The 26698-nt window shown below is 46.4% G+C and overlaps 2 protein-coding genes across 2 annotated transcripts in view; both read left to right on the top strand.

Annotated features, from left to right (window-relative positions):
- The window catches only part of Krt79 (keratin 79), an 88538-nt gene that overhangs the window by 32031 nt on the left and 29809 nt on the right, over positions 1 to 26698 (top strand). The gene's annotated exons all lie outside the window — the stretch shown is intronic.
- LOC127226108 (keratin, type II cytoskeletal 2 oral) lies at positions 19041 to 26643 on the top strand. The gene is made up of 9 exons (XM_051189955.1): positions 19041 to 19586; positions 20502 to 20722; positions 21786 to 21846; positions 22203 to 22298; positions 22743 to 22907; positions 23011 to 23136; positions 23714 to 23934; positions 25616 to 25650; positions 26258 to 26643. Exons 1-9 carry the CDS (start codon positions 19041 to 19043, stop codon positions 26623 to 26625), a joined length of 1839 nt encoding a protein of 612 aa, XP_051045912.1. The 3' UTR covers positions 26626 to 26643.

Below are 26698 nucleotides of genomic sequence, written 5' to 3'. Positions count from 1 at the left end.
AGTTCTTTCTGACTACTGTGTAATGGTGTTACCTAGCCTGTTTCCCTTCTCTTACTTTTGTGGGGACAGTAGGGTTCATTAGGTACCCTGCCCACTTCCTTCTCCAAGCATAGATATAGTCTAGACATAGAATTCATTGCAAGAAAGATGGGCTTGTTAGAGATGAAGCACTTCCTTATGAACCAGGGTGAGGAAGATTGTGGTTCTAGAATGTGAAAGATTCTGAGGTAGCTTGTGGGGTGGCAACTTGTAGATCTGGAGGTTTGCTCTGGACTGGGGGGTTTTCTGGAATGCAGAACTCTCAGTGCTAAAAACCAGGACAGTTTTTCTGGGCAGACGGGTGTGGCTGGGTCCCCTCACTAACACAGAAGCAGTAAAGTAGAGGCCTCACCTGAAAGGTCAGGCTGGGCTGGGACAGAGAGCAGTGGATTTGTAACAATTTCAAAGTTAAGCCCAGGGACTGATGGCTCAGCCAGCAAATTACTTGCCATGCAAACATGAGGACTTGAGCTTAGATTCCCTAGAAGCCACATAAAAGCCAGTGACACGTGTCTATAACACCAATGATCTTATGGTGACACAGCAGGTGGAGACAGGTGAATTCTTGGAAACTCATGGGTCAGCTTATCTGGTATACACAGCTGCAAACAAAGAGAGACCCCGTGTCATACATGGTATAAAGCAAAGATGGGTCAAGGTTGACCTCTGACCTCTACATGTGTGCTGTGGCGTACTGGTGCTTTCCCACACAGCACCCCCACCCCCACAACAAAGCAAAACCATACAAACAAAAAAAAATCTAGCAAGTTCATTTTTATGTTCACAGATACGAAGATGAAATCAACCAACGAAGAGCTGCCGAGAATGACTCTGTGATGCTGAAGAAGGTAGGGACCCTGAGAACTTCCTGGGGCATGTCATGCAAGGTCCCAGCCGGAAGGCAGGATCTGCTTGCCTTTCTGTCAGGCTCAAGCCATTGGGGTAGACAGAAGCAGCCAGGAGCTTCTTTTGAAGATTTTTAGGAGCCAGTACATTGGTCTTGAGCTTTTGAGGACTGCAATTGTCCCATCCAGTGAGATATTTGGAGTTCACATTTGAATGAGAACCATCTGCAATGGTTCCAAGCCCAATTGTTGCAATTGCAGTTTGCTTTTTTTCTCCTTGGGGGTAATAAGGCCTTTGTGTTCCTGTTTCTCAGAATGTGGACTCTGCCCAACTGGCCAAGATGAAGCTTCAGGCCAATGTGGATACTCTGATAAAAGAAATCAACTTCCTGAGGGACCTCTCTGAGGTGAGAATGCAGGAGGGTGGGTGAAGCAGAAGAGGGGGCTGTAGACAGGGGGCTCTCTGAATGTCTGGGGCAGGCTGGGCCACATGCATATCCTGAGCTAAGGGTCAGTGAATGGGATTGTTGTTCAGGAGGCGATTGTTCCAATACACACACTCCTAAAAGTGAGTGACCCCTTTCTGTGTTGGCAGGAAATGTCCCAGTTGCAGGACCATGCCAATGACACATCTGTGGCCCTCTCCATGGGCAACAACCGGAGTCTGGACTTACATAGCATCATTTCTGGGACCCGTACCCAGTTTGAAGAGATTGTCCAGAGAAACAAGGTGGAGGCTGAGTTGCTTTACCAGACCAAGGTGGGTATCAGGTACCTCCTCTGGGCTTCACTAGGAGTCAAGGAAGCTATGGCTTGTGAGACAGCTATGGAGGGGTCCCTGGATGACCCTGGATTTGTCTATTTTTCTGGAGTCATTCAACTGATGGTCATTTGTTGTATGAAGTTTTATACTATCTCCTCCAAGGCTCTATGGGACTACTTCTAGCTTGCTCAGGGACTACAAGGTGGAAGAATTTTCTAGTTCAATAGCTCAGAGATCTTCTTCCTTGCTGCCTTGGAGATGACTCTGCTTGGGTCATTAAAATGATATTGAATATTAATATTGAATAAATGCTTACTGGAATCTCAAAGTTTTGTGGGTGGCATGGGTATAGAAACTGATTAGTCATAGTTGTATTTAGCATTCCATTTTCTCTTTGGCTGTTTAGTTAGGGGAGCTCCAGACCACAGCTGGCAGGCATGGAGATAACCTGAGGAACATCAAAGGCCAGATGACAGAGTTCAACAGGAGTATCCAGAGGTTGCAGGCAGAGGTGGAGAACGCCAAGAAGCAGGTGGAATGACTTAGATGTTATTGCCTGGGCTCACTGTTTCTGGGAGTGGGGCACCCAGAACTCATAACAAAGAAGGGACTTTTGAAGGCAGATGGCCCTCTGGGAAGCTCAAATACAAGGCAGGCTAACTGTTAGAAAATGTCTCCATGGATAGGGAATATAAAGATAACTAGGGGAAGAGTGTCTTTCCTCAACTTTAAGATGGGATAGTCTATTCTAAGTTGCAGAAAGGATAATCCTATTGGGCTAATTCCACTCACTCCCTATTAAACCCAGAATGAAAAGCTCAACAGGGCCATCATGGAAACTGAGCAGCATGGGGAGACAGCCATCAAGCATGCCAATACCAAACTTCAAGACTCACAGGCTGTGCTGAAGAAGGGCAAAGATGACCTGGATGGTCTACTGAGAGACTACCAGCAACTGTTGGAAATCACGATGACCTTGGATATGGAGATCGCTGGCTACCGCCAGCTGCTGGAGGGTGCTGAGTACAGGTGCGCTTCGCCTCATCTTCCTGACCTATGTCATAGTCTGAGGACCACACAGGTAACCTAGTGAGTAACAATAGAGGCCTGCCACAAAGACTTCTTCTCTAGGCTCATGTCTTTACCAGTCTACGACCTTCATTGTATCTGAACTAGATATGCAGCCAGTGTGTATAGCTTTTTTGCTATGGCACACAGCCATGTGGATGAAGGCTATTGAGTTCAGTTACAGCAACAGTTATCACCTTGACCCATGGCCCTATTGCAGACTACTTTGTAATGGAGACATCTCTTTTTTTTTTCTTTCTCAAACAGGATGTCTGGAGGGTACCAGAGTGCTGTCAGTATCTGTAAGTAGCCCAAGTCATCACAAAGAAGGCTGGTTCTCAAATATCGGTGCTAATACACCAAGTAGCAACTAATTTAGAAAAGTTACATGTATTTGTTAGGGTTACTATTGCTGTGATGAAACACAGTTGAGTTGAGGAGGGAAGTGTTTATTTGGCTTGCACTGCCACATCATAGCCCAGGTGAGGTGAGAATGCAGGAGGGTGGGTGAAGCAGCAGAGGGGGCTGTAGACAGGGGGCTCTCTGAATGTCTGGGGCAGGCTGGGCCACATGCATATCCTGAGCTAAGGGTCAGTGAATGGGATTGTTGTTCAGGAGGCGCTGGCTAATTTATCCTTTTTCTTCCTGAACCATTTTATAGCCCTCAGGCCACTTTCAAATGACCAGTGGGGAAAATTTCAGACACTGGGTAACCTTCACAGGGTGTCATCACAGACTGACTATATTGGGCTGCAGTTGTGGCTCAGTGGTAAAATTCTTATCCAGCATGGGAGAGGTCCTGGGTTTGATCCCGAGCAGCACAAAGGAAGAATAGAGTTGATGGCAGGGTGTGGCAATGCAGACCTTCAAGCCTGCCTGGGAGGCAGAAACAGGTGAACCTTTCTGAGTTCAAGCTCAGCGAGACCTACACAGTGAGACCCTGTCTCAAAAACAAATAGTAGTGTTGATGGCATATAGAAGGGACCACTTTGTTATTTGAATTGGTTTGCTGTGTGAAATTAATACCTGATGCCACTAGAATGTCTCCTAGTTAATGTCAAGTGTACAGCTACCCTGATCACTGCTGACCTCCCTGGGTCTGCTGGCTCACTATATATAATTCAGTGGAGCGGACGCCAGGGTGACAACTGCTCTTCTGTTTTCTCTACAGCAGTCATTAACAGCAGCAGCAGCAGTAATGCCTTGGCCTTGTCAAGTGGCTACCGAAGTGGTTTTGGTGTTGGACATGGCACAGGAAGTGACATTTGCCTGGCAAGCAGCAATGGCAGCAGATTTGGTGGCAGTGGTTTTAGTGGTGGAAACATCTTTGGTCGTGGTTCCGGGTGTAGTCGTGGAGTCCGTGGTGGAGGCGTCATCTCAAGCAACAATGGAGGTGGTAGTGTCAGTCTGTCGCAGTCTCCCAGAGACTCCTCCAAATAAAGAGCTGGCCAGCACCCTGGCCACCCCAGAGCACCTCTTTTCATCAGAGCACCTCTCTTCTTCATCTGCTCCCCTACAAATCAGGGTCCCACCCAGCGGTCTACTCTTTTCCCAAGAGGACAGTTTCTTGGGGCTGGAAGTCCTGGCTGTTCCATCAGATTCCTGGTGGAGCTCCATACGAAGATTCCAAGTGTCCTTTTCCTGGTGCCAGTCTGTGCCTGTAGTTGTTCTGGTGTGACCTCTTCTGTTTCCCCTATAGTAGCTCCTCCCTTGGTGGAAGTGAAGGATGTGTACGCAGTTCCCGGCCCATCTGTTCTGTTGCTAATAAACAGCATTGTGTCTTATACTAGCTCTTCGAGCATTCTCTGCACCCTTTTCTCCAGGGACTCATCTGGTCCCCTCTCTGGGCTCTCTGCTATCATCTCTCCCTTTGGGCTCTGGAGCAACTACAGAACTCCAGCTCTGAACCAAGTCATTGACTCAACATCCACTGTGTGTAACCAAATGGGCAGGCGCTGGCTAATTTATCCTTGGAGACCTGTGGGGAGGGCTTGAGTGAACTCACTTCCTTCTTGGAGGAAGGCTGGGACACACAGACATCCACTTTCTTCTGCTTTCATGTATGAGAACTAGGAAGGTCTTGGAAACAGTGTTTCTTCACAGGGTCCTAGTTCTCATTGCGTCTGACATCCTGAAAGTTTTTCCCCTGTAAAGGTACGCAGAGATGGACAGTAAACTGCTAGAACCCCAGAGATGCAGATTCCTGTATCTAAAAGCTCCACCATGAGCGCAGTGCATTGACATTATGATAAAGAGTTCCTTGAGGGGGTAAGCTTCTCTCTTAGGAGAAAATGCTGGAGGTACAGAGAAGCCCTGTGGTGAAGAAAACCCGCTAGCACTTTTCAGCCCAAATGTCCCACAGTCCTCTTCCCGTGTGCATATTGGAAGGGACTTGGGAGCTAGGATTCCAAAGTCTTTACTCCTTTTCTTTAAATGGGGGGTGGGGTGGGACAACTCACTTAGGTAACCTGAATCCTGACTCTCGCGCCCCCACACTGTCTCTGAGTGAGATCGCACTGACTCCCTCTGGCCATGCCCTGCTGCCTGGGCACTTGGAGCATACACGGACTACAGACAGAAACCCAGGCCAGGGAACTGATATTTCCTCCTTAGGCTGAAGTACAGAGTGTCTCAGGGATGAGAAGCGGCTGTTAAACAGAGAAAACCTGTAAGCAAGGGCCGGAGAGAACCAGATTTCAGCTCTAGCCATCTTCTAGAAAGGTGGGCCTTTGTGGCTCATACCTCATTTTGAGTCAGGAATGTTACTTTTCTGGCTGGTGTCCCTCTGTGGAAAGGTAAGCAGACAGGTGAGACATCCCAGTGTCTGATCTAGTACAGAGGGATGTCACTGTGGGAAACATGCCAGACTTATGATGGCTGCTTCATCCCGGAGGAGGTCATTATCAGTAAATCCCTTGCTTCCTCATGAGATGATACTCATGAAGTGTTTATTATGTCAGATATGTGGAGAAATTCTAGGAATGAGTTGGTAAGCAATAGTGAGACATAGCCCTCTCTAATTTTGGTCAGGTAGCCATTCAATAGTGAGATCATTTTAGGTTGTAATTAGTATGTGGAGAAAAGGATCTAGGGGCCTGGCTGAAGAAATGACAGGAATGATGATGTATTGAATAGGTCAGAGAACAGTGAGCTGTAAGGTGATGCTATTTTGCCAGACAAGGGTGGGTGGGTAGCGTGAGTAGGGGAGAGAGCTCCTGGACAGACAGGCTGGAGCTGTTCATGAGACAGCTAGACACGGTGTCCAGATGGTAGTTGGAGATGTGTGTTCTGAGGGAGGCCCACCAGACTGGTCAGGCTCATTTGAGTATCATTGACATTTGTATGACAAGCATAGATTTGAAAGCCACAGGGACTGGTGGTACACCCAGAAGAAAGAAAAGGGGTGCTCAGGGGAGACAGACAAAGCCTGATATTTAGAGTCAGGGCGAGGAGGACAGTCAACCAAGTTACAGGGTTATTATGAGCAGTTTTCCTGCCATCCTGGTCCCAGAGCCACATCAGCCTCAAATAACACACAGAGATGCTGTATTAGATATAAAGCTGTTGGCCTGTTACTAGTATTTCTTATTGGCTAGCTTTGTCTTAAGTATTAACCCATTTCTGTCAATCTAAGTGTTTCCACGTGGTCTTATCTTACCAGAGAGAGGGTCCGGACCTCTTCCTCTCAATTCCCTACATCTTGACTCTCCACTACATCTCCCAGAATCCTCCTTGTCTCCTAGTCCTACCTATCTCACTTTCCTACTGGCCAACAGGGCTTTATTCATTAACCAATAAGAGAAACATATTTACAGAATGACATCTTCCATCACAGAGTGGTTCAGGTCTTCTAGAATACTCTACATGAGACTTTAAGGGGTTTCTAAAGTGGCTCCAAGAAAAGCTCAGAGCAGGCCTATCTTGGGACTATGGTCTCATACTGAGAGAGTAGCCACTGTCCATTGTTGCTTCTCCCTGAACTCTAGCCCAAGACCCGCCTTTGCTCATGTTGGGGGTCTATACAGGAAGCCCCACTTTCTAGGTAGCCCTCTAGGGGTGATATAGGAAGCTCAGGAGGAGTGCACGGCAGATAGGGTTATTTCTCAGAGGAGTCATTGTCCCAGGGGAACAGCCATGGTAGGTGACCCAAGACCAAGGGAGTAAACACCATGACTGGCTGTGTGTCTCAGCCTAACCCTGCCTTGTTGTGGTATTATTGCGGTAAATAAGGATCAGGATAAACAAATAGGCCGAATAGATGTTTATTCAGGGAGAAATAACTTACAACCTAGACAGATGAACACCAGGAAATTCAACCCGATCCTCTCCTGTCCGAGTCACGCCAGCAAGAGAGCGCCTTCCTGGCCCCCTCCGACCTCCTTCCTCAGGTCACCTCCGCCCATCGCTCCACCCCCCAATGGGCGTGGTCAGTGCTACAGAAGGACTACCTCACTACATGGTATTTTGTTTGTGTTCTGACAAATAAAGCTTGCTTGGAGATCAGAGGGTGGAGCTGGCCACTAGTTAACCATTGAGGTCTGGAGGTCTCTACAGAGAAGAGACAGGAAGTGACAAGGTGGGGCATAGACAGGATCTTTCAGTCAGAGGATTTGGAGAGGAAGGAGAGACTGGCTGCTCCTTTGCTTCTCTGATCTTTCATCATTTACCTTGATATCTGACTCTGGGATTTTATTGATAAGAACAATTATGATTGCACTATACTGCCTATTTCTAATCCAGTTGATGGCACTCCCAGAGACCTCCAGCATTCCTTCTTTCCCTTTGCTTCCACACTTACACAGTTGCCATTCCATGCTGACTTTCCACAGGCTCTGAGGCTCTGGCCTTCATCTTGCTTTCTCTTGCTTGACCAGACATTCACTCTTCATGTGGGTAGTCCCAAGACGTGCTTTTGCAATTGGGGGAGTCTACAGTGTTTGGGAAATATGGATAACTAGATGACTGGACTCTCACCAGGGGCTTGGAGTCACAAATCTCTTTGGCTCTCAACTTCCTTATCTCTCTTCCTTATCTGTGAAGTGGTATATCCTCTTGTAATGACAAGAGGTGCCGATTTCTGTCCATGACTCCCTCAATCTGCCAGCTCTCCCCCACCTCACATTGGGTAAGGGTGTTCTGAAGAGCTCTTTTCTGTTCTAGGAACTGGTGAGTCATGGGTTCACTCCTCCATCCACACTGAGGTGCTTGTAGATTTTGGGTTATCCCCTTCTCCTGCTCGAATGTAGGCCTCAGGACAGAGGAGACATCAACGGTGCTGGCGACGCATCGGTACATGGGTATGGAAACTGGGACTGTTTCCCAAAAGGATTTGGAAGCAGTGTGTGCCCTCTGTGCACCATCTCAACCTACTGCTGCTCCTGAGGGCGTGAATGTCAAGTTGCGGGTAATTTGGAGTAGATCTCTGCATCCCTGTTTGGCTGAAGTTAGGTAGGATTTCTGCCAGCCAGTCATCAGAAATCTCATCTGTTGGCATTTAGGCCATTCCTTCTCTCTGCTCACTGAGCACTTCAGCCCAAGCACATTCTCCCGCTGTTGACAAAGGCCACACATGGGGACACCTTGTGGTAACATTGGGATGGCAGAGAAGACTCAGTTCTGAAAACACATTCTTTGTGTATTTTGTATGTTTTCTGTCTATATCCCTTACAGGCCTTTCCAACATACACAGTGGCTAAGGGCAAGCTAGTCACCTGGACTGCAGGCTGGAGGGAAGTTGCTTCTCCTAGGAAACTATGATTGAACACTTAATACACTTGGGAGCATGTCCCAGCCAAATGGTTACAGCTCTGTCAACGGGACAGGAAAGGATGGCACTGCTCTGCAAGCCAATAAAGCTGTGGTTTGTAGGGTGTGCTATCCCCCCCCCCACAAAGGCTAAGGTCTAGTGACAGTTTTGACTGTTCTAAATGATACCTAAGAGGCTGAGATGTTGTTTAACATCCCACAACTTACAGGTCTGCCCCTATAGAGATACCACGAGATGCCAACAGTTCCACTGCAGGGGATCCTGCACAGGGGCAGCAACTCACCTCAGTGGCCACCCAGGTGAAGATGTTCAGCTGGCAGGACAATGCTGCAGCCAGGCTGAACAGAGACCCTGAGTAGAGACTGCTCCGGGCTTGAGAGTATTTTGGCTGAATCTTGCTTGTATGGCTTCTGCTGGCCTAAAACTTACTATGTATCCCAGGTTGACCTCAAAATGACTACAGAGCCCAGGAACCCCCAAACTTGCAGGCAACCTTCCTGCCTCTGACTCCTGATCACTGGGGTTACAGGTATGAACCATCACATCCAGTTCATGAGAACTTTGTTGTAAAATGGAAATTCTTATTAAAATTTTTGCTTATTTACTAGTTTTAGATTATCTGTCATCTGTCTGTCTATCTATCTATCATCTATTTATCAGCATCTATATGTGTGCACCTACATGACTTTATGTGTACCACAGGTGTACAGGTCAGAAGAGGGTTTTGAATCCTTTGGAAATGGATTTATAGGTAGTTGTGAGCTACTTGACTTGTGTGTTGGGAACTGAACCTGGGTTCTCTGCAAGAGCAACAAGTGGTGTAACTGCTGAGCTATTTCTCCAGGCCTTGGAAGTGCCTTTTCAAAATTCTTGACAAAACCATATGAAATAAGCTACACAACTATATAGCCTCATGTGTGTGTGCCCATGGAGGCCAGAGGAGAGAGTTAGATTGCCTGGGACTGAAATTATAGATGGTTGATATGGGTCCTGGACCTAAACCTTGCACTCAGTCCTTGAGCCAATTTTCTAGCCTCCTTATGAAGGGACATTTATACAAATGAGCTGGAAGGGCCAGGTACTGGTACAAAGCACAATTTTATGCCACCATGCCTTTTACCAGGAACTTGCTCAGTCATTTCCTCATCTTTGGAGAGCTCCTAGCATGGCTCCTGAAAGTGTCCCTCCACTGAGTGCTGTCTGTCCGTCTACACTCTCACAGCACCTTGTAGTCACTTCTGTGATGTGCTACACTATTTCTCGTGTCTGTTTTCCACACCAGAGTGGAGGGTGCTTGGAGGGACCCGACTCATCTGATACTCATCAATGGCCAGTACAGTGCTTGATTAACAAGCTTTATGGACTCATCAGGCCAGTGAGATGTTGGAAAGGCTAGGTACATTCTTCAAGTTGTCCTGTTGTCCTGACATTTAATGTAAATAGCATGTGAAACGATTGACATTTGTGGGTGGTGTGAATAACACACTGGACATTCCTTTTTGCCTGTCATCTCATGTAATCTCTACAGGTGCTACAGGAGGCAGGTGCTTATTACCTTCATTTTCGACACTAGGGCTTAGGGAGATAGCCACATGAGTGATGGGAAGTGGCAGAGCTGGGCCTTAAATCCTACACTTGTAACCACTCTGCTATGTTGCTAAACAGGCTGGCTGAATCTTTCTGGGGTCATTTGGTGTGTTCTGTAATTCTGAAATGTGGGTCTAACATATCTTTGGAATGTTAAGGAACCATAAATCAAACCTGGGGTTCATCTGTCCATAGGGATATGGGCACCTCCAACTTCAAAGAGATCTGATCTCTAGCAGGACATTAATGCAGTAGGGGTGGGTGGGGTCGAGTGGGTAGTAGGCACGTTCCTGTGTGTGTGCACATATTGATAATGACAGATGATTTTGCTTGTTACCACTGAAGTATTCATGAAGTTTAAAACATTTTCATTAGCAAGGTTGATACTTCAAGAGAAATCTAGCTATTGAATTCTAGGGCTGCATTCTTTTTTTTTTTTTTTTTAACAGCTTTCCATTATTTATTTGTTTGTTTATTTATTGACATGTTTGGCTAAAATTCTTTCTCAATACCTTTTTTGGGCAGTAGTGACCACATTTTTTTTTTAATTTTCTATAACAAAGTCCAATTAAATGAAAACAAACATTTATACACAATATTTGGGAATTTGGGCGTTGTTCTTTTATGGCTGCATTCTTTAGATGTTCAAGTGAACTTTTTACCCAGAGATGATGTATTTTGACTTGCTGAAGTCTACATAGACATTAAAAAGGTTCCATGAATTTATATCTGGCCTCAGAACTGGATAATTTGACTAAACTCTTGGGTTAGTACACTAATTAACCTCCTACCTTTTTCTGTAAAATGAGATTAAAGTTCTGACCTTACAGAGTTTTATGATAAATAGAAATTATCATGTAAATTACCTAAGGCAAAGTTGTGTACAAAGTTGTACACAGCAAGCACTCAATCCATGCTAGCTATTTATATATTCTTTAGAAAACTATTTTTATTTTATGTGTATGAGTGTTTTTTTACCTGCATATATGTAAATGCACCATGCATATCTAGAGCTCTTGGAGGCAAGATGAGGACATTGAATCCCCTGACACTGAGTCACAGATAGCTGTCAGCTACCATGTGCGTGTTGGAAACTGAACTTGGAGTCTTTACAAAACCAACAAGTGCTCTTAATTGCAGAGCCATCTTTCCAGCCACCATTTTTTTATATTCTTCCCCGGCAGATACATGGTAGAAATAAAGATTTGATTTTCCTTTCCTTTTGTGACAGTGTTTGTGTAGTCTATATTGCTCTGAAATCACCATGTATCCAAGGACAACTAGAACTCTGCATCTTCCCTCTCACTACCTCCCCAGTGCTGGGTTCAGAGGTCACAGGTGTGTGGCACCATAAGGTTTTAGGCAGTGATGGGATTCAACTCAAGCAAGCATTCTATGAATTACAGGTCCAGCTCTAGGGGTGAAGAGTTGAAAAGAAAAATTGTTTTTACCAAAACATTATCCTCTTACCTCTGGGAAGTGTGCAGTGCTCCATAAATCTTCATCAATCAATGGATTGCCTGTGGTGGGAAGCTGGCTTGGCTGGACATGGAAGAATGCCTCTCCCACTGTAGACACTATGATTGCTTGCAACTTATTGCAAAAAAAAAAAAAAATCATCATAGAGTTGAAGGTGTTTCTTTCTTGTTCTCTCTTATTCTCTCTCTCTCTCTCTCTCTCTCTCTCTCTCTCTTTCTCTCTGTCCTTGAGATAGGTATCTAGGTCTCCAGGCACCGCTGTGCAGCCCCAGGCTTTCCAAGAACACTCTGTAGCCTAGGCTGACTTTGAACCCCTGACTCTTCCCAGTGCTGGGATTATAGGCACATCCCACCATGTCTAACTCATGTATTTCAGTGTATTTTTTACCCCAAGCTACTCTCAGAACTCTTCTTTACTCTCTGGCCTGAAAACTCACAGTTTCTAGGAAGGATTTTTACTGAGATTATGACCATAAGGCCTGCCATATGTTTTGAGCATCTGCTATTTATTGCTTTTAACAGTCTCACTGTAATGTTATGAGGATGCCATGCCAACTCCTATTCAATAAATGGAAAGTTGAAATCCAGGGGGCAAAATAACTTGCCATATGCCATAAAATCAGACACTGGCAAGGCTGGGGCTTGAACCTAGACCTCTTTACTCATAAGACTTTCTTGTTCCCCATTCCTTTGAGGTACAAGGGAAGAGAAGTAGGAGATGCAGTCAGTTGAATTCCAAAAAACCCACCATGATGATAACTTTTGGAAAGACGCAATAAGGTGTATCACTGGGGAGAAACCAACAAGGACAACAGCTAGTCCATAGAGATTGAATCCAATTTCCATGCCCCAGTTTCCATCTGCCTGCTTCTTCAAGTCCAGGCCTTGGTGGCTATAAGCTTTTTGCCTTGTCTTGAAGCAAAATTTTCTCTCCTGGGGCACAATCAGTGTTGTTGACCTCATCCTCCTGCCTGGCATTTGTTGTGAGATATTTGATCACACTGTGTGAAGATGTGTCTCTGTTCTTTCTTGCCTGCCTAAAGCACCTTCTGATTGGTTTAACAAAGAGTTGAATGTTAAATAGCTAGGTAGGAGAGGATAGGCAGGACTTCTGGGGAGAGAGAGGAACTTGAGAGAAGAATCAGAGAGGTGGAAATCACCAGAAAAACTGGGAGGAAGCAGGGTGTACAGTATGGAGGAGAGGTAATGCAGAATGTAGATTAATGTAAACAGGTTAATTTAAGTTTTAAGAACTAGTTGAGAACAACTAGTATGAATGGCCAAGCTTCCATACTTAATAAGAAGTCTCTATGAGGTGCCTTGGTTCTGTCTCAACTAGTAGACTTCCAAGGGGAGGCCTTAGGAACATATGGAAAGAGGGGGAGAGTGGGGGGAGTGGGAGAAGAGGAGGGAGGGGGAACTGGGATGGGAATGTAAAAAATAAATTAACAAAATAAAAGAAGTCTCCCATGTCTTATTTGGGAGCTGGCAGTCCAAGAAAAGTCTGATTGTATGTGGTGCTCCACATTGGGAGCCTGAATTTACTGTTGTTTCAGCCAGCAATTGTAGTTCCAAAGTTACTGGCCAGCTTCTCAGGCAGTAGGAAGTCCCACTGGATCTGCCTCCTGCCGCTGCCACCAAATGTAGTTTTAACTAAATCAATTTATCAATAAGACTCAGGGGTCAGAGGTTGGGGTGAAAACATGCTAGCTCAGAGAAGTTGAGGAGCAACTCGCTGACCTTCCCTCTTTGCTGCCATCTCTGAGTCCTGACCCAAGGTTGATTTTATTGAACACAAATGCAAACTCAGGGTTCACAGTATGATTGCATATCCCACACAGGCGTTGGTCTGCCAGCCTTATTCATCTGGGATAGGTGTTGACCAGTGCTTCCTCAAGTACATCCAATACTAATGGGACTCATGACTAAGTTTATTTGAGAAGCTCTGATTAAATAAAGGTCAAAGGATTATGTCCTGATGGACCTTTAGGGAGACCGTAACAGGTGAATGGGCTAATGAGAATTATTGCAGTTCCAAGGAGCTATAGGATTTTCATTTCCCACATTTGTTTGACCATAGGACCTCTTAACAAAGGCCATCTTAGGGAATCAACTTCTGTCCTAGATAAGCCCTGGGAGAGATCCAAGAATCAGACAAAGGTTTGGGGTGAGTTTGAGTATGCGACCATAATTAATATAAATTATGAGTGCTACAAGCTGAGTCTTAGTAATAAGGGGATTAGTTGTGCTTAGGCATGTACTTCTTCATCAGACTTCACTCTGCATTAGCAGACATCTTTACTAGTCTGGTCAAACAGTTTCAGAAGTGATGAGTTTGTATTTCAACATGCTATCAAGAATAGAAAAAAAATGTTAATTTGTATCCAGCTGTGGTATTCCCAGAATGACAGTTTCATTCATCTTTCCCTGCCTTCTGCCTTCCCTCCTTTCTCCCCCCCCCCACCCTTCTTCTTCTCCTCTAGAACAAAATAGTGACTCTTCTGAAATGGATCCATGGTTCTACACATTTAAAAAGATAACCCGCCCCCCTTCAGCAGGCCCTGAGGTGGAGAGGGCTGCCTGCTCACCTTGACCTTAGAGGTGATGACTACTGTCTTTCACATTATTCCCCCACCCACAATTATCGTGACACCTCTTAAGCCTCTTCATTGCAGGGGAATACCAGAGAACAATTTGGTTAAATAACTACCCGGGAACAAATTCTTCCTGTTTTATGGGTGGGGAGTAAGAGTTCAGAGTGCTCAGCTGCATGATAATCTTTTTACAGAAGATCTTGGCATGTGAGGGATTAGAACTCAGGCTGCCGGCAGTAGTCAAGCCATTCAGACACTCCTCTACCAGATCCTACAGCAAATAAGGAAACTAGTGCCAAGCGTGGCAACTCTGGATAGTCTTGGCAACTTCATCGAGCTGTTGGGAAAACAATTCTAACTTGCCAGGCAAGGTGATAATGCACTGGCAGGCTCAAGGAGCACGGATTGGGAGATCCCAGCTAGACACAGGCCCTTGTGATCTGCCCATTGTCACCAGGGTGGCAGCAATGGCCACACTTAGGAGGCTCACCCTTGTTGCTTTGGTGCTGGAGTCCAGAGAGGGGAGGACATAGGAGACACCGAGGGCTGTCCTTGCTCTTTCAGATGCTCACCTGTGGCTTCAGGGAAGCCTGACTCAGCTTTCATCCCAGGCAGGGCATGGGATCTTCTACTTTTTTTTTTTTAAATTTATTTTATATAACCAAATCCATTTAAATGAAAACAAACATTTATAGACAATATTTGGGAATTTGGGCGTTGTTCTTTCCAAACTACTTCCTGCTGGTAAGGGGCGCTGTCATGGGGGATTCGAAGAAGATTCAGAAGTCCTGGTTGTAGTCTGTAAGGCTGCTTGGTCCAGCTGTTTTGAATGTAGGATCACCTGGTACTCTGTTTCAGGCAGTCTGGCTTGATCAAACCACATTAGTCTGGAAGGAATCCACATCTTTTCATTTTCTGTGGAAACAAAAATAGAAATCCTTTCCCCCAGTAACTTGTCCTTCAACTGTCCTTTTTCTACTTTCAATGTGAATAAAAACCTCACAGGAGGGGCAGGGCTTGGCATCCAGGGGGTAGGTGCTGTGAGCCTTACATAGCCCCCTTGTGTTTCCACGGGTGACTGTCACAGGTGCAGACCTGTAAGTCAAATCTACTCAGGAGGCTGAGGCAGGAGGATGGTAACCTCAAAGACAGCCTGGGTTACAGAGTAAATTCAAAGTCACCTGGGCAATCGGATGAGATACTTTCTCAAAATTCTCACCCATCTCTTAGTAGTTCAGTTGTCTAACATATGTCTGCAGCACCCTAGGTTCTGTTCCCAGCCTCCACCCTTAAATCCAAATATTTATTGCTGGAAACTATGCATTATCAATTGCAAAACCATTTCTCAATTGGGGTAGATGTTTCTTTTTATAAATAAGGAAAGAAATGCCAAGTACCTTGTTCAAGGTCACTACAGGGTGAGAGGATTTGAATTCAGCTCTGACAGGCTTTCCGGAAGACTGGGTGGCATTTTATCCTTTTCAAGGTATTTTTAGTTTCATTACATGATATGGGACTCACCACAAATCAGAGAGGCAGGCAAGTGTTTGACAGATTAGGACAGATTTATGGTGTTGAATCATGGCCCAAGACCAACAGCTTCTGGTGTAGGTCTCCTCCATGCCAGTGGGCTTTCTTCTGCTCATTACTGACTTTCTTTCCCATTCTCACCTCTTGATGGACCTCAAAGTTATCTTATCACCCAGGCAGAACATAGCCTGGAGAATACTAACAGTAGCTAATCCGATAGCATTTTTTATGTGTCCAGCTCTACACAAAACAAAAAAATTGTTTTATTTGTTCATTTAGGGTTTGTGTGCACATAGACATGTAGGGGTGTCAGAGGAGCACTCATGGAATCTGGTTCTCCCCAGGGGTTGAGCTCGGATCATCAAACTTGGCAAAGTACCTTTGCCTGCTGAGACACCTTGCTGATCTCCACACCAAACACTTTATATGTAACTTGTTTACTGCTCACAAAATCCCCATAAAGTAGTTGGCATTATTAGCCTCATTTTACAGTTGACAGAACTGAACACACAAAGGTAAATTTCCTTAGATCAAGGAGACAGCAAGAGATGAAGCTGGGATCCAGCCAGGCAGATGGCTCATATGAACTGGGGAGCACAGGAGTGAGGGATGTTGGCAGGGCCCTTGACTTCGGTCTTTCTGCCTTCTGACCAGTCTTCTGCCTGTTCTCAGACCATCCCATTGCTACCAGCTGGGTTGGAATCCTGCAGATAATTCACACAGCTCCTTTGTGGCGAAGTCAAGTCTAGAGTCGTCACTCTCCTGCTGCTGTCATGCCACGTAAGTGTGGTACGGGGGTACCACCTGGAAAGCATGGCTGCACTGCGTGTGTGATGGCTGAGTGTGAAGGTGGGGTAGTATGATGTGGGGTGACAGCAGAGTTACTTGGAGTTAGAATAGCCCTTCATGGGTATACCTGTCTTGTCATCAAGGGTCCTTTATCCCCTACTGCTGGCCCAGATAGAACTTGATCTGAGCTTTTATTTTTAAGTGAAGATTACCACCTGATATGGGGTTCGGTGACTGAATATGGGGGTCATGAAAATTTTGGCAATGAAGGGTTTCTGAAAGCACAATGACTAAAAAAATTGTTAAAAGCAGAACACTAAATGAGTCTGAGCTGTTTCTGGCAGCATTCCCCAGTGCTGCACTGTGGACCTCACTACAGTCTAACTCTCAACACACACCCTGAGCGTGTTGCACTGTGCATGTCATCATATCACACAACACCAAAGGATGCAGCCCAAAGCACTAAGATTCAGATTCGAGGCTCTTGCTCGTCACAGTTTGCAGTATTTTTACAATACTTAGAAAGCTTTCTGCTTTTGTAGAAACATCACAGTTGAATTATGGAAAACAACCACTTTAAATATTTTCCCACCACCATTCCTCAGCATGCACATAGGAAATGAGTTTATCTTTGTTGTATTATGTTAAAATGTTTGATTTAAAAATTCATGTTTGAATTGCTGACTTGAGCTTCATAAAGCACCATTCGTTGACTTTTGGGTCATGATGAGGGCAGAATTGCCAAAATCTCTGAAATGGCTCCACATAGTCTCCTCTCGTTTTGTGCTGTGTGTTTATGTGAAGTGGCGGTCTCAGCATTGATGATTATAAAAAACCAAAATACCAGTCAACTCTGGAAAACATTGTAGATGCTCTGTGTCCTGCAGCATCAAATGTTTAGCCGAGATTTAACTCTTTATAAATATGCATATACACACTTGCATATGTAAATAGCCTTATTCATCTTATTAGCATGCAAATTTACTTTAACCTTTAACACATGGTAAGATTATATGTTTACTAAGCAATTGTCTTAAAAATAAATTTCTTGGGGCTGGAGAGATGGCTTAGCGGTTAAGAGCACTGGATATTCTTTCTCCCAGAAGACTGGGTTCAATTCCTAACATCTACATGGCAGCTCACAAATTGATGCACATAAAATAAAGTTAAATAAATTATAAAAAACAAAAAATAAATTTCTTTATGATTTATTACTAAAAGTTTGATATATGTATCTACTGTATCTATCTTTACACCCTGAGTCATGTAAAAATGTCTCCAGCAAAAAGCAGCCTGCAAGTAGCAAAGGCGCAAGACATTCCAGCCTAGATGAGGGCCTCCTAAGTGGCCAGGATCCAAAGGTTTTATAGGGATGCTTGTTATACAGATACCCAAACTTCCTCTGCACGGGAATAGGTCTAGGTGTTTGTGATCTTGGACCTCAAGTCTTGAGTCAGCTGATCCTTTGTGGTGTCCTAGGGGCTGGATAGGCAGAGTAGTAGAAATCAAGTTCTTCCACAGGGGAAATCAGAGCCTAGAGGGGTGCTGGCATATGAATAGTTGGAGATACCGACCAGACCAGATGGCAGAGGGGGAAGGAGGTCCCAATGCTCATATCTTCGTGGCTACTAAGGTGTGCACATATTCTTATTCCAGGATGAGTGAGGTCCTTGAAGAGACTCTACTATCTAGCTGAGTAGTCTCTGTATTTTGTTCTGTCTTGCTTGTGGATCCAGTATCCACCAGCTACTGGTCTAGGATGGTGGGGGTAGGGCCTACCCTGAGACCTTAGGATGGTGGGGGCAGGCCTTCTCTGAGTCCTTCTCCTCTCCCTAGCCTCACACTTCTTGGCTTCAAACCTTGGACTTCCATTCCCCAGAGACTAGACACTTTGGCTCTACTTTAATTCCTTTTTCACAACTAACATGTTTCTCCTCAAACTCTGGGTCTGCTGAGACGGAAGCTTTTGATTACAGAGGGAGCAGACTGGACCCTGTGTTCTTACCACCACTCTAGGTGTTCCCTGAAACATAGGGCACAGGTGACATGCCGTGAGAAGACAATGTCTACTAATGAGAATAATAGCATGGGCACTAAGGGAGTGCCACAGGACCTGGCTCATAGCAGCCATCCATTGAATTTAGGTCTGGAACTCAGTTTCCTGGGAGAGGCTGATGGGGTCACGGAGGTCAAGAGCCCCTAAGCCCTTGGGGTCTAGAGCCAGTTTATCCTGCTATAATGGGTTCTGCTTAACTTTCTGAAACTCTTGAGGAAATCACATGTTGGGAGGGAGGAGAGGGCCTGCCTTCTGTCAACTGAGGCAAGTTTGGGTGATTAAGCTAAGAAAGCAAAGGCATTTTGGCCCAGGGGATTATCTTTGAGGTGTGCTGGGAACCAAGAAGTAACTTATTGCCTGTAAGGCAAACCAAACCCGAGATGACTCTCAGGTAATTGCTTGCCTCTCCTTCTGCCAAGTCAAGCAGCCTGGAGTATAAAGGCCAGCTTCTTCTGTCATCCCTATCCTCTCTGCAGCCCTTTGCTCTGCTAAGTGATTGCCAGTCCACTGCCACACTCCTCATCATGAGCAGACAAGCGTGCAAGCAGTCCTTCAGCTGCGGGAGCCAGGGCTTCTCCGGCCACTCGGCTGTGGTATCTGGCAGCAGCAGGAGGAGTTGTGTGGCCCGCACTAGGGCAGCTGGTGGAGGGGCTTGTGGGTTCCGGAGTGGAGCTGGTAGCTTTGGCAGTCAGAGCCTCTACAACCTGGGTGGCAGCAGGAGTATCTCTATTAGTGTGGCAGCTGGAGGCTCCCAGACTGGTGGCTTCGGCGGAGGCTATGGCAGTTGTGGCAGTGGCTTTGGAGGTGGCTATGGAGGTGGCTTTGGTGGTAGCAGAGGAATGGGAGGTGGCTTTGGGGGAGCTTCTGGATTTGGAGGATCCAGTGGCTTTGGTAGGCCTGGTGGCTTTGGCCCTGGTAGCTGCCCTGGGGGAATCCAGGAAGTGACCATCAATCAGAGCCTCCTGCAGCCCCTCAATGTGGAGATTGACCCCCAGATTGGTCAAGTGAAGGCCCAGGAGCGTGAACAGATCAAGACACTCAACAACAAGTTTGCCTCCTTCATCGACAAGGTAAGGCCAGAGCCCAGAGGCATTGTGGGGTATTTGGGCTTCGAGGAGATTGTACCCAAAGTTGCTAGTGGGATTTCTGGCACTTGGCCTGTTCTATCTTACTACCTTCAGGGCAGTGAGCACACCTTTCTTGTTCTTTGTGTCCTTGCATTCCAATTGTGGAAGGAGGGAAGGATCTCCGGTTTTAATTTCCTTCTAGTGATGAGGCTAGGGCCAGCATGTTGAGGGGTCCAGTGCGCTTTTAGTTCTGAAAAATCCAGCCACAAACCCCAGAATAGCTTACTTTCTCGTTGACAAGCAATTGCTTTTATTTAGCAGCTAACTAACTCTGCAAAATCTTGGGGCTGCTTCTCATATCCTTAGCGGCACTGTACCTTCCCAGTGATAGTGTGCCTCTGCCAATGGTAAGCTGAACTGTCCATGATCAGGTAGAGCAAGGCTTGCTGGGTCCAAGGCACAGAGAGCCCAGGATTTGGAGTGAGCCTTGGTGGGCTGCAAGCTGAATTTCTGGATACACTGGCTGATTTTACTACCTTAATGGAAGGGAAAGCAGCTTATGTCTAAAGGCCCAGCTAAAAATTGTGTTAGCCATGTTTTGAAGGGTTCCAATAGACCGAGAGTAGTCCTGGGTTTGGCTCTTCACTTTGCAATTCTGTATGCATCTTGTTTTTGATAATTTAATGCTGTTCAGGTGGTTATAAGAATGAAGGGACATGGGATACACGAAAATGGGAGGGTTACAAAGTACTCTATACACACTAGCTCTCCCCTTTCTAATCTGCATCTTCTCCAAATTCTGAAACACTGAGGTCACTGTGGATTGAGGAGCTGGCTCTGTTCCACATCTTCCTACCCTTTGGAGTGGGCAGTCCAGGTCCTACCTGAAGGGCTATTTCCCTTTCTCTCTTGATGCAGGTGCGCTTCTTGGAGCAGCAGAACAAGGTCCTGGAGACCAAGTGGAACCTCCTGCAGCAGCAGGCCACGGGCTCTGGCTCAGGCCCCCAGAGCCTGGAACCTTTCTTTGAATCCTACATCAGCTGCTTGCGCAAGCAGTTAGATTCACTTCTCGGGGAGAAGGGAAGCCTGGAGGGAGAGCTGAAGAACATGCAAGACCTGGTGGAAGACTTTAAAAAGAAGTAAGGGTCCCAGTGGAGGAACTGCCTCATTTGGGATTTCAAACACATCTTTAGTCATCACTCTCCTCTGGATTGTTGAGTGAAGTTGGGGGAGAGGGAACTCATGCTTGTGGGCTGATCCTTATGAGATTTTCAGTCTCCTGGAACTGTGTAAAGTTTCCCTCCTACATCAGCCCAGATGAGCAAGAAGATTTCCTTGAGGTTGCAAACAGAATTACTTAGGAAGGTCATCAGAAAGGCATATCCCTGTGTTCCAGTTGCTGCTATTCTGAGACAGTGGGTGTGTGGCACTGCTGGGTCAGAGTGCTTCCTGGCCCCTAGTCCAGAGATGTATTGTGCAAATTCATGAGTCTTGTATTTTGCTTCTATGGCTTTGCTCTGTCTCCTTCTTAAGGTTCAAAATTTGAGCTCACACTTGAGATCCATGAGAAGTGAACAGGGCCTCCTGAGATGGGAGGGAGCTCCAGACATCCCCAGGAGTCAGGACCTATGTGGAAGGGTATAACTACTCCTGGGAGGCCCCATTCTTCCACCATTGACTCTTTGAAGTTGTTCAAAGAGCTCAGACAAGCAATTGGACTCTTGATCCACTCCCAAGTATACACACTTTAGCTTTGCGCTGAACTTGGAGTTGGAGTAGGGAGAGGCAGACCTTGAGCTCTGAGAAGTTTCCAGGTAGTATGTCATTTTAAGTTCTTGGCAAAATTATTATATGGCCTCCTTGTTAAAAAATTTTGAAGACTCTCCAGATGATGGTGATATCAGGGTGAGGACTCGGTGGGCTCTGTGTGATTGTACAGGTCATGTGCCCATGAAGCAGGTGTCCTTTGTCTGGGTGAAGAAATGCTGAGGTGGTGCAGGGGTCCTCATTTTTCCCACTTCGGACATCTGCACTCCAGAAAGGGTGTCAGATAACTGTAAGGTTATAGATACTTTGAGTTGCCATGAGGGTGCTGGGAATTGAACTCAGAATCTCAGGAAGAGCAGCCAGTATGTTTAACAGCTGAGTCATCTCCCCAATTCTGAAATGTCACTGTCTCAACTTGTGGCTCTCTCTGTCAAGGTATGAAGAGGAAGTCAACAGACGCACGGCCGCAGAGAATGAGTTTGTGGGGGTGAAGAAGGTGAGTGAGTAGTGGAGTAGACCCAGAATCCCTTTGTGTCCCACAGAGGGAGCAGAGTATTGCTGTGGACAGGGCTTCCTTCTTTCCTTACATTCTTGGGAAATCTTTGAAGGGAGCTGTTCATCTTTAAAACTGACTATATCTAAAAGGTAATTAGTAATGTGAACTAATAATGACATCTCATGTGTAGCATTGATTAAGATTATATTTAGCCCACATGTGTACTGTACTTTCAAAGGCAAGGTGAGATGTTACATCTAGAAGGGCTAGGGAAGGGCCAGCAAGAGAGAGGAGGGCTCAGACGAAGGCTTGGGTAGCAGGGCACAGGGGTCATTTCTGGTTTCTCTCTCTTTCAGGATGTGGATGTTGCTTACATGAACAAGGTGGAGCTGCAGGCTAAAGTGGACAGTCTGACAGATGAAATCAACTTTCTGAGGACTCTCTATGACATGGTGATTCTTCACTTTGCTGCATAGGGACTGGCCATCAGCAACTTTATAAGCACAACTTTAGGGGGCAGGTCAAGTGGTAGCACACCCTCAAAGCCAGCCACAGGACCTCCAACTCAGCTCTGTTCCACCTAGGAAATGGCTAGGTTGCTCTTCCTGCCTGCAGGGTCAGGGCCACTCTTTTCCCCGAACTCTACAGTCCCGGATCACAGTCAGCTACTAAATTAACATCCCTCCACCCTCCACTCCTAGGAGAAGCCATGCTTGGGTTCACGGGCTGTTTCCAGGCTGACAAATCTTTGCAATTTGCCCTTTTCTTTTATCTTTGCTACTGGCATTCTGTAGGCAGTAGAATTCTTAGTCATTCTTTAGCATTCTTATACATCTCTGCTAGTAGAGAAGTCCCAGTATCATTTGGGATCTGTGACCACCCATGTTCCCCAATAGGAGCTGTCCCAGATGCAGAGCCACGTCAGTGACACATCTGTGGTCCTGTCCATGGACAACAACCGCTGCCTGGACCTGGACAGCATCATTGCTGAGGTCAAGGCGCAGTATGAGGACATTGCCCAGAGGAGTAAGGCTGAGGCTGAGGCTCTCTACCAGACCAAGGTGGGACACTTCCCTTCACCCCTAAGGCCATTAAACTTTGATCAGCTTCATAAAAATTTTGTCGACACTTTACAAAGCCCTTCTGATCCATCTCCTCTCTCAGCTTGGGGAATTGCAGAACACAGCTGGTAAGCACGGGGACGACCTGAGGAGCACCAAGAGCGAGATCATGGATCTCAACAGGATGATCCAGAGACTTCGAGCAGAGATTGAGAGCATCAAGAAGCAGGTGTGGCAGCAGTGGAGCTCCTTTGCCCAGTTTTCTCTGTTTTTAGGAGTCACAGACTCAGGAGCCTCTGCTCTCCAGCTGTTTCTCATGGAGGCTGGGCTTTTTGGAATGCCTCAGGACCCAGCAGGAGGGAGGGCTGCAATTCTGACCTGCATAGCTAATCTGACCACTGCAGTGTTGGCTTTAAGCAGTCAACTGCACTGTACAATGGAGCTTTTTGTTGTTTCTTAAAAATCACACTTTATACAACCCCAAATGGCTACTTTGTATCTCTGGAATGAAGTGGTCAGGGAAGGGATTTTTTAAAAAACAGTCTTGCAAAAAGAGATCAAAGGCTAACTAGATAACCTATACCAGCTCAGGGAAGCAGATATGTTTCTTTTCATGAGTCAGGAGTTGATTTCGATGGGTCCAGGATGAATTAGCCAAATTGCAACATCATCCTGACTTGTGAGCACGTGCCACTGGGAAAGGGAAGGAGGTGTGATAAATGGGCGAAGAGAACCTGTCCTAAGGATAATCAGGTATTTGTTTCCTAGTCTTATGCTGATTTCATCTTTTATTCTCTCTTCCCCAGAATGCCAACCTGCAGACATCCATTGCAGAAGCTGAACAACGAGGCGAGGTTGCCCTCAAGGATGCTAATGCCAAACTCCAAGACTTGCAGACTGCCCTGCAGAAGGCCAAGGATGACCTGGCCCGGCTGCTGAGGGACTACCAGGAGCTGATGAATGTCAAGCTGGCTCTGGATGTGGAGATCGCCACCTACTGCAAGCTGCTGGAGGGCGAGGAGTGCAGGTGAGGGTGATAGGGTCAGCATTTTCCAAGTGTGGTTTTAGAGCCACCTAAGGTATGGAGAAGGGAAAAAAATGATAGTAAAAGGAGAGGGCAAAGCCAGGTGGTGGCGGTACATGCCTTTAGTCTCAGCAGAGGCAGGCGAATCTCTGTGAGTTTGAGGCCAGTCTGGTACAAAGCCTACACAGAGAAACCCTGTCTCGAAAAGAAGAAGAAGGAAAAAAAAAAAAAAAAAAAAGTGGGGGGGGGGGGAGTCAGACAAAAGTCAGGGAGTCTCCAGAACAGCAGAAGAAGTTCACTGTTTTCCACCAGTCGCCATTACTTAATTATCTAATTTATCATGGCACAATATTGAATCACATACTTCTACTCATCGACGTGGTAGGAAAAGCACTGAGGTTGTGACAAAAGTTATAGACCAGGGCTGTCCACTGGAAATTTCCAAGATGAAAATAGTCTGGCCATTAGCCTCCCTTTCACCCTCCTTCCTTCTCTTTCTCTCCGCAACCCCCCTACTGTGCTTTGTTTCTTTTGAGATGGGGTCTCACTGTGTAGTCCTCGCTGATCTTGAACTTCTGCTTCTTATGCCCCAGTCTCTTTAGTGCTGGGATTGCAGGTTATGCTTCAAAGTCTGGCATCTGAAATGGGTATAGTGTAACCAAGGATTTGAGTTTTATATTTATTTAAAATTAATTTACATAGCTTCATGTGGCCAGTCAGTGGCTTCTATTTTTGAAATTCAGTGTGAATAATCCTGAAATCCCCATTGCTGAAGCTGAGTCCATATGGGGAAATGTTTGCCATACACATATCCCTGAAAAATATTACAGCTTACAGTGGCAGTTGAAGGCTTAGTGAACGGGTACCACACGTGAAGGCAGTGTCAAGAGTTGAGGGGGCATTTTGTTGACCCCTGTCCTATGCACCTTCATTCAGAGCCTTTTCCCTCAGTCAGTCCCCAATCTGACAGAGGAGGGAGAGCCCAGGCATGGGAAGAAAAGGAATTCTGATGAGTCTCTGTGGAAAACAACAAAGATGAGTTACGTGTACTGAGAGCCATGTGATGAGAAGGGGGTGGCATCAGTAGGGACTGACTGGGGGCATGCAAACATTCCATTTCTGCACATGCTCTGTGGACAAGCATCAGACCCAAGGGGATGGGCATTGTGAGTGGGAAGTTTTCAAATGTTACAGCACACACTGAGGGTCAGCATCTCAGCTTTCTCCGCCATCACCACCTCTGCTGCTGCCCCAAGCCCCATGCCACCCCAAGCCTCACTGGGAAAGGTTTCCTGGAGGAGGAAACTTGGGTAAATAAAGGCAGGGATGGAAAAGAGGGGAAGGGCATGAACAGACAGAGAAGTTCATCTTAGCAGGAGGTGAGAGGTGAGGGTGGCCAACCAAGAGAGGGTGGCAGTTTGCCTGGAACAGATCTTTAGGGTGGGAAGACAGGGAGAAGGAGAAGGAGATGGAGTGTGGTTGGCAGAGGTGCTGCAAGTTATAACTGGAATCAGCCCCCTTCTCTGGGGGAGACGGAGATGGAAACAACCAGGACTTGCCTTTTCTGTCCCAGGGCTTGACCCCTGGGAGGGCAGATGGGAAGATGTGGCATTGGAGGTTATAAACCCAGTTATTTGACTGTTGACTCTCTGAAGAAGTGACTGTGTCTCCTCTGTCTTCTCAGGATGTCTGGAGAATGTCAGAATGCTGTGAGCATTTGTAAGTAGCACATTCAAGAGTCTACCCTGGGGAACAGAGGTGGTTTAGTGGCAGCAATCCTTTGCTAGACAAGTATAGGACCTGAGTTTGAATTCTCTACTACTCACTTAAACGTTGGGCATGGCCGTGCATGCAATGCCCTAGTGCTGGGATTGAGGAATAAGATCCTGGGAATTGGCTGTTCAGCTTGCTAAATTAATAAGCTTCAGATCCCATCTCAAGGGAATAAGTTGGGCATGCACATCTTTCTTTGGTCTCTGCGTGTGTGTATGCATGGGCCATGGGCATTTGGCCCAATTCACTCAAGGCATCCCTGTGACAGCAGCCACCTCTCAGCTACAGCTGTGTGCTGTGCCCTTCATGTAAGCTGTGCCCCAGCTCTCCACCCTTCTGCTTGTGCCCTAAGTTAGAGAACCAGAAATTTTGTGAACACCTCTGGATCTTGTTCTTGGCTAAGGCACTAGAGAGCCACGTTCACCAAGTATCCTAAAGCCAAGGCTTCAGAGGTGGTGAGCATCTTTTCTAAGTTCCAGATCGGGGCAGGTCTAAGACAGAGTCAGTGTCCAGCTCCCCAGGCCTTTCTCCTGAACTGTCTATCCCCCTATAGCGGTGGTTAGCAATGTTACCAGCACAAGCAGCAGCAGTGGAGGCTTCAGAGGGACCCGTGGCGACAGCATTGGAGGCTTCAAAGGGACCCGTGGCAGCAGCAGTGGCTCCAAAGTTGGCAGCAGCAGCAGCATCGGAGGCTTCAGAGGGGCCGGTAACAGCAACTATGGAGGGGACAGCAGTGTCAGCAACAGCCAAAGCAGGGATAGCACTGGCAGCAGGCTTGGCAGGGAAGACAGCGTCTCTGTACGCCAGCGAGGAATGGGCACCCAGGCCTCCATAGACGGCAGCTACAAGTCTGGCAGAGGAGGAAGCAGCAGTGTCCACTTCTCTCAGACCACCAGTTCCAGCCAGCAACGCTCCAAGTGATGCTCAGGAGTAAAGCATTCCCACTCCCCTGCTGTCCCCTGCCTCAGCCTGCAACTGCGCCGCTCCTCCATCT

This window comes from Phodopus roborovskii, unplaced genomic scaffold (assembly GCF_943737965.1).
Source record: "Phodopus roborovskii unplaced genomic scaffold, PHOROB, whole genome shotgun sequence".
NCBI classification, from domain to species: Eukaryota; Metazoa; Chordata; class Mammalia; order Rodentia; family Cricetidae; genus Phodopus; species Phodopus roborovskii.
This window is presented reverse-complemented; position numbering and strand designations above follow the sequence as displayed.

What these genes read in the sequence shown, in the direction of transcription:
- LOC127226108 (XM_051189955.1), top strand. Translation starts at nt 19,041, where the DNA reads ATGAGCAGACAAGCGTGCAAGCAGTCCTTCAGCTGCGGGAGCCAGGGC. An exon ending in AGTTTGTGGGGGTGAAGAAG is followed by an intron (nt 21,847 to 22,202) that starts GTGAGTGAGTAG and finishes TCTCTCTTTCAG; the next exon opens with GATGTGGATGTTGCTTACAT. An exon ending in AGGCTCTCTACCAGACCAAG is followed by an intron (nt 22,908 to 23,010) that starts GTGGGACACTTC and finishes CTCCTCTCTCAG; the next exon opens with CTTGGGGAATTGCAGAACAC.